Consider the following 12,001-nt stretch of genomic DNA (forward strand, 5'->3'; position numbering starts at 1 on the left):
GAGAACCATCAAGTCCAACCACCTGCACCTCGCAGCACCAACTAAAACTAAACCATGTGATTAAGAGTAAGTATCCTCCAGATGCTTCTTGAACTCTGCGAGGCTTGGTGCTGTGACCGCTTCCCTGGGGAGCCCGTTCCAGTGACCAACCACCCTCTCAGCAAAGAACCTTTTCCTAATGTTCAATCTGAACTTCCCTTGTCGCAGCTCCGTTCCACTCCCCATGTCCTGTCACTGGTCACCTCCCCCTCTGCTGCCCCCCGTGAGGAAGGTGCAGACGGCGATGAGCTCCCCCCTCAGCCTTCTCTTCTCCAAGCTGAACCAAACAAGTGAGTCTTGTCCTCGAGACCTTTCACTGTCTTGTCGCCCTCCACTGGCCACACTCTAATGGCCCCAAGTCCTTGCACAGAGGTAGCCGTGGTGTCCTTTGATTGTTACAGAACTACTTATTGACCACTCATGTCTTACAGCCTCTTCAACAACTACCAGCTAACCGCTCTCACCAACCTCAGAACCATTCCCAGAGAACCTTTTAGAAACACCAGACACTTACCTCACTCAAGCACCAATCTGAACCTGGTCAAGTGCCAGCAAAGCTGGCATTTACAGCACAGCAGGACTGGATTTGAAATCCGTACGGAGAGCAGCAGGCCAGATCAAGAGAAACAAAACCTGAGCCAGAGCAGAAGCAATTACCCTTATGTTACTGCCTGAAAAGGGATAAAACTCTCTTGATGAGGCACCCAGTCACCTAGACCAGGCATGATATGTGCACCTGTGCAGAATTTGACCCAGCAAATCAGAGACACTGAGAACAGGACTCCAACGTGTCACCTTACAGTGATGCATTGGGCGGTATCAGAATGCAAATGGTTTAAAAAACACATCTCATTCATTTTTTTCCATACAAGAGTGCAAATTAAACTTCAAAAGAATATACTTATGTTCCCAGCCTATAAGGTACTCTCAGCATCTTTTATATATTTGCATTCACAGCAAAAAATAGAAACAGACTACAAATGAGCATTCAGTGCCATAAGATAGCCCAAATGCACGATTTCAATCCCTCTTAAGCCATAGTGAAATTGAGAAATGGTGGCAGCCCAGTGATTTACAAATACATTGCACGTCAGCCCAAGCGGCACGTTTCATCAGTTAATGGCTGTGAAAAAAGGCATGTGTTGCGCGTACAAAGAGATGCGTTTTGTGGGGTCTGTGTTTGCAACAGAGAATGTCTTCACACACACATCCAGAGACACACCAACCCTGACACTTCAAGACACGTACAGGTGCATTTCTAAAAAAATACACGGTCGGCCAGAAACGCTGTGCAATGCTCTGTGCATAATGGAACGGGCACGGACACACCGTAAAACAGCCCGGGGGCCGCTCGGCTGCGCCGCCGCCATCGCACGGAGGCCCGGCCCGGCCCGGGCGCTGCCGCTGCCGCACGTCGCCGCCTGGAAACCTTTGTAACCAGCGAGCCCCGCGCTGGGCACAGCCAGACAATGCCGCCCGGAGCACAACGGTGCGGGAGCTGCGGGGCTCTGCCGCTGCGGGCTGCGCCGGCCACACCTCTGCCTCCATCACCAGCTCCGGCTCGCCCGCCCTCCCCTCCACCACCGCCATCTCCAGCTGCAGATCACCGCCGCCACCGCCCCGCGCCGCCGCCCCGCCCGGCCCCTGCAGCCGGCCCGAGCCATCGTTCCGCTCACCGTGCCGCGGCCAGGAGAGAACGCTGAGCGGCGAGGGACGAGCACGGCGCATCCATCTTCCCGCCGCCGCGGCGGCTGCAGCACCCGGCCCCGGCCCCGCCGCCTCCCGGCCAGGCCTGCGCTGCCGGGCGGGGGTCTGCGCAGGCCCCGCCCCGCCCGCCGCAGCGCCGCGCGCACGGCCACCATGGCAACGCCGGGCGGAGCGGGGGCGGCGGAGGCAGCGCCCGCGGAGGGGCCGCCCGCGCGGGAGCTCGACCCCGCACGCGGGGCTGTCGGGGCGCCGCGCGAGCCGCTCGGGGCGGGCCTGGCGGCGCGGACCCTCCGGCTGCACCCCGGGGACACGAAGCAGCCGCGGCCCGGGGCGCGGGGGAGCGCTCCCTCAGCAACGCGTGTGGGCGGGAGCGAGGGCGGGCATCGCGTCCCGCACCTGAAATCGCACCGCAGCCGACAAGCAAGAGCAAATGTACTTGAACGTGTGTGAAGGGGGTGGCAGGACCACATAAAATGTGGCACAGGATGCCTTGGGGAATGACCATAGAGCCTAGAGGAGGGTGAAGGTGGGTGAGGGAGAAACAAGCATGAGAAAACAGGGGGAAGCGAGTGCTGACAGAGAGGTAGAAGAGCTGCCACCTGCAGCTGGTCACCAACCTTTGGTCTGGCTGACACAACTCATCATCATAGTGTGTTCTACGCTTTCATTAATTAAACACTATTGGTGCCTGTTTTCTGTATCATTGTGCTCTTTGCTCTGTGTACATACACGTATGTTCCAACAGCAACCCCAACTGGGAACAGCCAGCTGACAGGAGAAACCCAAACCTGTGGATATCCTCAGTCCAGGGCTGAGACTGAACAAGACACCCACAGTCTAGACGTGGATACCAAAGAGACCTCAGGTCATGGGCTGAGATTGGAGAGACCAGAGGCTGTGAACGTGTGCTTCAGTCATTGAAAGCATACACATATGTTCCCCTAGCAAACTTCAAGAAAGTAGGAACAGGAATGGTTCCTGTTCTCAGCAAAGGCATCTAAGGGCACTGTCCTCTTGCTTATGTTAATCTGTTTGTTTATGGTCATGTCTGTAGTACGTATGCATACGTATGCATCTTTGAAAGTCACATTTAGCCTTAGCGCCTGGATATGGGAACAGGGACAAGCCATCTTCACCAAAATGATCCATTACAGTCCATCCAATTTAATTTGCTACAGTACATGAGAGCTGCATCATAAAGAAGCCCAAGGACAGCAAGTTAACCATTAGCTTTTTAATTGTTTTATCCCACTGGCTGCGTTTCTACTGAAAGCCAAAACATTTGTCAGATCCACAGCCAGAATGGCAAACAGTTGTCACTCTGGCTACTTGGAATTCCTCTGACCCTTCCATCCTTCAGAGACATGGCACCTATATCTAAGTGCCTCTCTCTACTGCTTTAGAGAAACAGCTCCTGTGTAGTTCAAGACTAGCAAAAGTCCTTAAGTAGCCAGGCAGGTAACAGTTTCCAATCTAGACAGATGATGCCACTAAGAGGTCATCCAAGGAAGTTCAGTAAAGACCAAAGGTAACAGGGCAGAATCACCCTTCAAATATGTTTTAACTCAAGCTGACAAGATCTTCACAATCCCTCAGTTAGGAGCAGTCCTGTGTACTGGGAGATGTCTGCCCTCTGGCTGGAACAATCTGGTGAGAAGTGCAGCAGGTTCTCACATCTCAGCATAGGCACTTTCTCAAAGGCTGCACTCTGCCTGTTGGGGCACATCCATCTTCAGCTGGGGCTTCCAATAACTCCTACCCTTCATGCGAATGGAGAAATTTCACTGGAAATAAAGAAGTGGTCCCAAGCCCCGTCTGCAACGTCACATTCAATGCACAGGTTAGAAGTACCAGCATTGTTCATGGTGTTACAGAAGACAGATCGAGTGGGGAGACACGACGTGTGGGAGTGTTGGTGGCTGACAATGATGCAGGGAGGAACACGGGAGCAGCAATATCTGTCGATAATGTTTCTCCTTGGTTGCGAAGCTGTAAGATCTGCCGCAGAAGGGCCTTTCCTTCTTCTCTAGTCTGCAAACAATTGTAAAAAACAAAACAATATACCAATGGATGGGTGGCTCCATGGTCTAACTCGGTATGTATACAGTATAAGTTATAGGAGTTTGTCATTCTGTAAGGCTGCAAATTACAATAAACATCCTTATTTCTTTTTTCTTCTGCTACTTAAAAATATTAAGGTACATCACCTTTTTTTTTTTTTCAGTCTTTTCTCCTTTTACTCACCAGATTTACATGTTACTTGGGTATTTCAGACAGTGATACCATCAACCACTGAAGCTGGCTGAATATTCCAGCAAAAAGCAGACTGGAAAAGCTTTGAATAAGCTGAATCCAAGTTCTCTAGAGATCCAGACAGCTTTGTTAAGGATAGGCTAAACACCCTGCACTCCTGGCTAGTGTCTGTCACCAGGCTGAAGTTAAAAATCCAAAGTTGTCCACTTACAAATACAGAACATCTCAGAGTACAGAGTCACATACAAAACCTAAGTAATACAATATCCTCTGTACTGTCTACACACAGAAGATGAGAAAAAGTTATTTGAGTATCATCACTACACAGTGCGTGGGAGTCTGTGAGCATTTAACCACCTTCTCACCACCAAGATTTTCAGCAGCCTTAAGACTGACACATGGAGTCTCAAATTCTTTTATTTAGTGAACACCAATGAGACACGGTTCAATTTTACTATCTACACCATATTCCATTATTTTAGTCAATCATGGGCAGCATTGGTAACCAGGTATGTAACACCACCACTCACGATGTGACCTGCATGGCAGACAGCCCTCATTCCTTCAACAAAGGATTCCTTTTACTCTGAAGGGAGCCGAGATCAAGATCATCGATCCTCCAGAAAGAAACACCAAAGACTGCGCAAGTACTCACGTCATTGAATGCACAGCATTGCTGAGCACATGCTGAGGCTTCATCCCAGAGCTTACACTTGAAGTAGTATTGGGCCAGGTAACGAAAGGCAGTGCTGACCTCCACGTGCTCCACTAACTCCTACAGCGAAGGAGGGAAAACCATCATCTTTGAGTGCTTTCCAAGGTAGTTCTACACCACGTTTACCTTTATTACCAAGGTATCATCTTACCGAACAGGAATAGATATCCTGGATGTATTTGATGTAGCACTGAGCTGCCTGTTCAGATTCATTCAGCTGTTCGTGGAGCCTAGAAAAGGAGAAAAATGGGCCACTGGAACGAGGCTGTGCTGTCAAAGACCTCCTTCGGCTATGAGAAAGTATCCACTTTGCCTGACCTGCACTAAGGCCAGGTCTTTTTCTTCAGAATTTGCAAGACATGCACCGTGTGCTGCCCCTCATGGAAAGTGATGATCCAGCTTGAGAACATTGATGTTACCAGGAAGGGAGCCAGTCAGATACTAACTGCTAGAAGCAGTGACAACCCAAGCAGGGACCTTTGCTTATTCTGCTACATTTTAAAGCTTTTAACAGACCTCTGACAGCCTATTCTGTCTATTTCCTCTAGTGCTGCTTCTTCCCCTGCTACATCCCAAAAGTCTTTGTGGAGCAGCTTCACTTTCACTTGCCCTTTCCCTTCCCCTTCACTTTTTCCACTTTGTATTACTTTATCCCCACCAAAAATTAGTGCTGATGTCAGAGTGTTTACATTTATTTCACATTTGATCCTTTCCCAATATCACCACCATATACTGGATGGGGCAGGGGGGGAAGAGGGAAATGTAGCTACGATTTTGTACATCATCCACCCTCATGGATTGCTTTAAGGTTCAATACAACACATACAGTTGCCAGCACTGCCTGCTCAAATCACCTCAGGATTCACAGGCCATATGATTCCCTCCAGTTATTCTGAGGGAAACTTAAAGCTAAAGCTGGACACCAGAATTCACATTCACTACAGACCTAAAGATTACTTTTGGAGCTATGTAGTAAATGTTATGCTACCTAACAGCAATTCCACTTGTTTTACATTTAGTATTTTATCACCAGGGATCAAAGCGCTGGTTACATTTAACACAATATTGACAGTTCAGTGATAACACATACTCACTTTGCTAGTTTCACCAGTGCCATTTTCTCCACATCTCCCACAGCGTAAGCTCTCCAATAGCACTGTCAAGGAAGGAAAGTCAGTGAAGCACGTCACAAAAATTCTTCCAGCTCATGACTCATGCAAGCAAATTTGAAACAGAAAACTACATGGTTTTTCACCAAAGGACCATATATCACCTGTAGACAACTCTATCAGCTGCTCTAGTTACAGTGCAGCAGAACTTCCCCAATTGTAACTGCCACAGAAATCATTTCAATAAGCTCCTAACACCACACTGAGTGCATTTCCAGTAGCACTAGCAACACAATTCTACTAATTCTACTGCAACTCCACCTAGTGTCCTATGAGACATCCTGATGTCTTATTCCACATATCAGTTCTCACTTACCTTTTTAGATTCCACCAACTGATTGAGTTTCTCATAGCATTCTCCTAGAGCAACCAGCATACGAGAATCATTTGGTCTGTAAAAGAGTAATTTCTAAACATAGTATAATGGACAGCCAGCTGATCTCAGGGTGGGGGTGGAAAGAATGTGGAAATCTACATCTGGCAGTGTCTGTCATCCTTTCTTACATAAAACATCACTCATAACTTATACTCCTGACCAGCATTACTCAGCATTTAACTGACAAAGCCTTTGCTAATAGTTAATTAATAAAACTAAAAGGATTTGGAATAGCAAGACTGCACAAATCACATAGCATTGATGTTCTTCTCCTTTCCCCTTCCTTAGCTATTAGACGCAACCACGGCAGAATGAAGACCAATAAACATGGCTCTGTTCTCAACTCTACCTGAGCTGGTGGGCCCGTCGGTAGTAATAGAGACAGTAAAATGGCATTTTGAGGATTTCATAGGTTTGCCCCAAACCATACCATGCTCTGTAATCTCTTTTGTTCACCTCTATTGCATGCCTGTCGAAGAAAAGGAGATGAACTAGTCAGAAAGCAGTCAGGATCAAAACCAAGACAGAGTTCAGCAAAAGACTAACAACAAATAGAAGATACCACTTCAATCCTTATGTATGCAAACTCAAACACCATTTTGTGCAGTACATGAGTGATACCTATAAGCCTGGATAGCTGCAGATGTGTTCTTCATTTCCATGTACTCATGTCCCATAAGTGTCCAGGCTCCCAGATAACGAGGATTCAGTTTCAAGGCCCTCTGGAAATAGAGTGCTGCTTTTTCATGCTGGGAACGCAAGCTATAATAATTCCCTAAAGCAAAAGTCACAATATTTAAACAAATTTTAAAGAAACAAACAACACAGAACAGAAATAGGGAAAAAAAAACATGGAGGAGGCATTATCTACTACCTCCTAACTTAAGAGTCCTACTAAAGGCAGAACTGATTCAAACCTCGAGAGAGCTAACAACAGCAGTCTGTTCTCCAGTGTTCTGGTCAATCCTTTTCCAGTTGTGCCAATCAATTTAGATCCCATCGGCCTTAAAACTTGTGTCATGTTCTAACATTCATTTCCTGGTCCTGACACACAGTTATTTCCATTGGAGTTTCAGGACTATAAAAGGGATTATCAAATACCCGAGTGTTCATAGTGATTTCTTCAACTCCTTTGTGCACCAACAGTATTACAGCAGCTTGTTCAGAGAGAAGTGCGGGAAAAGGGCACCCTTTCTCATTTGGTCTGCTTTTTAGGCTGCCTGAATCCACATTCACCAAGTGGTTTTGATAGCCTTGCTGGCTGATCACTTTCACAACTGTTTCTAACGTTTCCTCACACGGCCTGTGGACAGCGTAATAAGATCATGTAGAAGAGCTGGCTCTCACCAATTACACAGCAGGTCTCAACACGATACTTGTCTATCTCACAGAGATTGTGAGCCAGGTAGCTCAACTCAGGCTTCATGCTCTAGCAAAACAAAGAAATGAAAGCAATGAGAAAAGGAGCATGTTACAATTTCAAAGAAAACCTAGTCATTTAGCAAGTGCATTTATTTCATGGAGCTGTGAAGTAGAAGCTGAAAGCTTATATTCAGAGAGGCTAGACAGCACCAGCTGCTCTGCCGTGTTTAACATGCCTGCGATAGATACCAGCATTATGGACAGGCAATGGGAAGAGTGCTTACCCTTACGTATAGCAAGTTGGAGAAAGTGTCCATGTTTTCTATCCTGTAAGGATCTTGTTTCCTTAGCTCATTAAAGATGGATAAAGCTTTGTCAATATCTGAAGAAAGAACAGCAGGTGGGAGAACAAGAACCATAAATGCCAAGTTTGCATTAAAAGGCTCATTCCTACTAGTTAGTAAGTGCCACTGACCTCGGATATTGTGGTAGGCAACTGCAATCTGAGAGATGATGTAAGTGCTTTTGGAAAATCCTGCATCAATGAGACTCTGATACTTCTGCAGAGCCTCCTCTATCAGCTGCAGCTCTGTATAAATGTGTGCAAGAAAGAACTCTTTCATCCATGTGTCTGGCAAGGACAGGAACTTCAACTAGCAAGAACCAAAGAAGAGGGGGAAGAGATGATAATCAGTAGCATTCTAAGAGCCACCTGTGGCAAAGAATCTATTATCTTCCCTCCCATGGTTTAGCAGATGGTCTCAAGGTAGGAGGCTTTCCTGCAATTGCTTTATTAAACCATAACACCAGCTACAAAAGAGCGGTATTAGGACTAAGAATTAATATCAGGTTCTTACACAGGAGAGGCTAAATAATACCTATAAATTGACAATATTGAAACAGGAAAGGATCATTAAGCTAGCCAGTGTAAAAAGCACTACAAAATGGACCACACAATTCTATTTAGTCACACTCAATCTATTCCCACGACTACTGAAATTGCAGAAGAATTCAAGCCATTTCATTTGGTCAATCAGTAAAGAATGAGTCTTCAAAGCTGACAGCACCCAGCTTCTGCATCAGCCACTGGCCTTGTTTCTCCATTAAATTCAGAAGTCCTTTGAAAGGCTGTACTTTCTTATATTTGAACATCAATATCACATCACTATTTTTCATGAGCTAAGTGAACAGAATCCAAATAATCTCATCAAAAATGCATTTCCTTTTTTCCACAAGTCAGTAAGGCTCTCTTCTGTGCCACCTCTACTTTTTTAAATATCCCACCAGCCAGAACTGACTGAAGAATTCCAGAAGTGGTCTCACAAAATCCCATGCATAAAGAAAAATGTGGGGTTTTTGGTTCTATACACAAGTTCAGTTCTTTGATCCTATGCATGGCTTTGTACTTGACAAAGGGAAGACCTACATTACTCTTTTAGTTTTAAAAGCAGTGATTCCATAAATCATTTCAGGCCACCAAAAGTGCTGAATAACTGTGGAACTAGTACCAGATTAAGGGGAAAAAAAAAAAAAAAAAAAGGGAATATTTTATGAGAATCTCCTCCATGTGACAAGGCAATAACCCTGCCGGTAACAACTTCAGAGTATGTGAATTAGCCATTTCTTAAACTGCTTTGTGGGTGAATGATAAGAAATCAGCCATGCCTGCATAAAGATTCTCAAATTACAGCACAGCAAGCAACTGAAGAAAGAGACTTTAACAACATATTTTACAATCTTAGATTGCCTCGCTTGATAGAGTCTCACAGAATAAAGTAGTAGGCGACATCAATTTTGGGGCAACTGAATCAGGTTAAACCCTGGAATTTGTTACCACATCTTAATATCTCCCAAGTTTTACCATCTCTTTATCTGTAATCAAGTTGCAAAGTTCCAGCCAGGCCCCCCAGTGCAAAGGTAAGACATGGGCAGCTTCAACAAACACATCTATTGCTTCTTTCACCAGGTCCAACTTCCGCAGCACAACACCATACCTGTAAAGAATGTTATCAGGTTAATCAGAAATTAAAACCCTGCATATCCACACAAATACACATGAATATGTTAGAAATACATGCAGACACTCACAGATAAAGGCCAAATCCATCCAGTTCCTGTGCCTTGTGTTTCTTGCTGAGCTCAACTCTCAATTCCCGTAGAGCTTCATTTTTCACTTGTCCCTTTTCCAGAGGTCCTGCATGAAGAGAAAGTCAAACAGCTTTCAGTAAAGAGTTGTACCAGGGCAATTGCAAAGTGTAAGGTATATTCAGAATCATCACTGACATCACCTAGATGCTTCCCAGCCTGTGATTACTTTCCTCTTTTTAAAAGAAAATAACTTAGTCTGATCACCTGCTTTAACAGAAGAATTAATAAATGAAAATCTGTAACCTTTACCAAGCCAATGAACTGAGAGAGAATTAAAGAAATAATGTTACAGCACATTGTTACCCAAAAATTGAGGGGAAAGGCATAAACCCAAGACGATTTACATCAAGAGGCACTATTGGAAGTTTCGTTATATTGTCTTGTGTTTCTTGACACCAGAGACTTACCCAAACTATCCACTGTCTCATCATCCTTCTTCTTCTCCCCCGACTGTCCAAAAGAGAGGAAAACCAAGATTACATTATAGTAGCATATTACTTATGTTTGCTGCAATGCTAGCAGCAGCATGTAAACTAAGTTTGCACAAACATCACAGCTCTGAAAACACCTCATCTCCCTCCCCACAAACACAACTGGGATTTCCAGGTGGTCACCTGGAACAAACAGGCAAAAAATACGGTATACCAGGGAGGGGTGGGAGGCAGAGGAGTTCAGTGCTAAAAGGCACTGAACCTTCTGTCTTACCAGGTATCTCGAATACATATACAAGAAGTAGGCTTTCTGGCTCTTGCAGCCCCGTAGAAAATAGGCAGCCCTGTCATATTCCTTCAGATCAAAGTAAGACTTGGCTAACGTATAGGCATCCAGATCACGAGCATCCTCCTGCAGGGACACAGAAGAGTTTTAAGATCTCAGAAGTTCTGACATGCTTTAGGAAACTCATCTAGTTACAAATGTATCTATGAAGCTGCTCTGAAAACTAAAAATATAGGGTGCTCATCCTCAAAGATGGTTTGAGTACAATTCCAAAATCCTCTCCACTTCCTTCAGTGATCAGATTCCTAGTGCTCAAATGAGTATAGGCTAGTTTGAAACATGTAAAGTAAACAATGAGTTTCCAGAAAACAAATTGTGGCAAGCCACCAGAGACCAAAAGCTAGCTGTTAAATGAGTAGAAATGACCGTAAATAAGAAACCTAATCAGGAATTCCATCTCAAACAATATTAACTCCTAACTTAAATGTGAACATTTCCTTGGTAACTGTCGTGAAATGCACTTAACGTTTTCATTCCTGTAATTTAACGAAACAGGCATATACCTAAAAGTTTTAGTGTACACCTGCCGAGGTGGGGAGGGGGATACACTTGTTTCTCTGGTGTCCCAAGGAGCAAAAGTTTAATGGCACAAAATTACTGATATGACAATAAATTTTGGGCTTAGTAAGGATAAATAAAAAGTAACACGATTTCAAATTTTGCTTACAGAGTATCTCATTTAGAGCACAGCAACAGGTAAAATGGAATGCTTTCACCTGGAAAAGCACGTTAAGCTCCGTTAAATACGGAACGGGAGAGAACTTCACAGCATCGTACACCAGCCAGAACCCAGAGCAGCTCCTGCCCGGCCCTCCCAAGCCGGCCGCTGCTTGCGCTCAGCAGCGCGGGAGATGGCCCGGCAGCCCCGCCAGCCGAACGGCCGCGCCTTCCGCAGGGCACGGCCGCGTCCCCGCCGCCAGCACCGGCCGGGCCCCCCCCGGCCGTACCTCGGTGAGCGCGGGCGGCGGCGGCAGCTCACTCAGCGGCAGCGGCTCCAGGGCGAACGCCAGCTCGGAGGCCCTGAGGGGAGAGAGACCCGTGAGCGCAGGCCCGGCGGCCGCGGGGCCGAGCGGCCGCGGCGCTCACCACTTCCCGCTGTGCTGCAGGCCCGGCGGCCGCGGGGCCGGGCCCGGCCGCGGCGCTCACCACTTCCCGCTGTGCTGCAGGCCCCGCTCGCGGCTCCGCTCCGCCACGCTCAGCAGCTGCTTCTTGATCTCCCGCAGGTCCGAGAAGTCGCCGCTCCCCAGCCCCGCGGTCGCCATCCCGCTGTGTGCCTCCTACCAATCACAGCGCCGCACACTGAGCGTGCTTCCGCTCTCTAGACGCAGCCTTCTGGTTGGGTGAGCTCGGGAAGCCTCGCTCCCAATCACAGCAGGCGCGCTAAAGCCTTGAGGTCTGATTGGCCAGTTGTGGCGGAGGCGCGTTCTCAGCGGTAGCGGCCTCAGCCGCGGCCCG

The 12,001-nt window shown here is 46.7% G+C and overlaps 2 protein-coding genes across 6 annotated transcripts in view; both read right to left on the reverse strand.

The window, feature by feature from the left end:
- JAKMIP2 (janus kinase and microtubule interacting protein 2) overlaps positions 1-1,822 on the reverse strand; it is a 50,539-nt gene extending 48,717 nt beyond the window's left edge. For all 4 annotated transcript variants that reach the window (XM_082063542.1, XM_082063539.1, XM_082063540.1 and 1 more), the window contains exon 1: positions 1,716-1,822. The gene's annotated coding sequence lies outside the window, so the exon portion shown is untranslated. The remainder of the gene's footprint in view (positions 1-1,715) is intronic.
- Positions 1,823-2,965: 1,143 nt separating this feature from the next.
- Positions 2,966-11,832, reverse strand: CDC23 (cell division cycle 23). Of its 2 annotated transcripts, XM_082064025.1 has the most exons (16): positions 11,693-11,832; positions 11,494-11,566; positions 10,475-10,612; positions 10,177-10,219; positions 9,710-9,815; positions 9,483-9,615; positions 8,097-8,274; positions 7,906-8,003; positions 7,607-7,688; positions 6,881-7,034; positions 6,609-6,728; positions 6,200-6,275; positions 5,809-5,870; positions 4,866-4,944; positions 4,655-4,774; positions 2,966-3,777 (listed from the first exon to the last, which is right to left on the reverse strand). In XM_082064025.1, exons 1-16 carry the CDS (start codon positions 11,806-11,808, stop codon positions 3,607-3,609), a joined length of 1,749 nt encoding a protein of 582 aa, XP_081920151.1. In that variant the 5' UTR covers positions 11,809-11,832; the 3' UTR covers positions 2,966-3,606. The 2 variants fall into 2 exon arrangements, with proteins under 2 accessions (XP_081920151.1, XP_081920152.1); XM_082064026.1 differs by lacking the exons at positions 11,494-11,566; positions 11,693-11,832 and adding an exon at positions 11,214-11,413.
- Between the last annotated feature and the right edge of the window lie 169 nt (positions 11,833-12,001).

Source organism: Streptopelia decaocto (genome assembly GCF_964273445.1).
Source record: "Streptopelia decaocto genome assembly, chromosome: 12".
NCBI lineage: Eukaryota > Metazoa > Chordata > Aves > Columbiformes > Columbidae > Streptopelia > Streptopelia decaocto.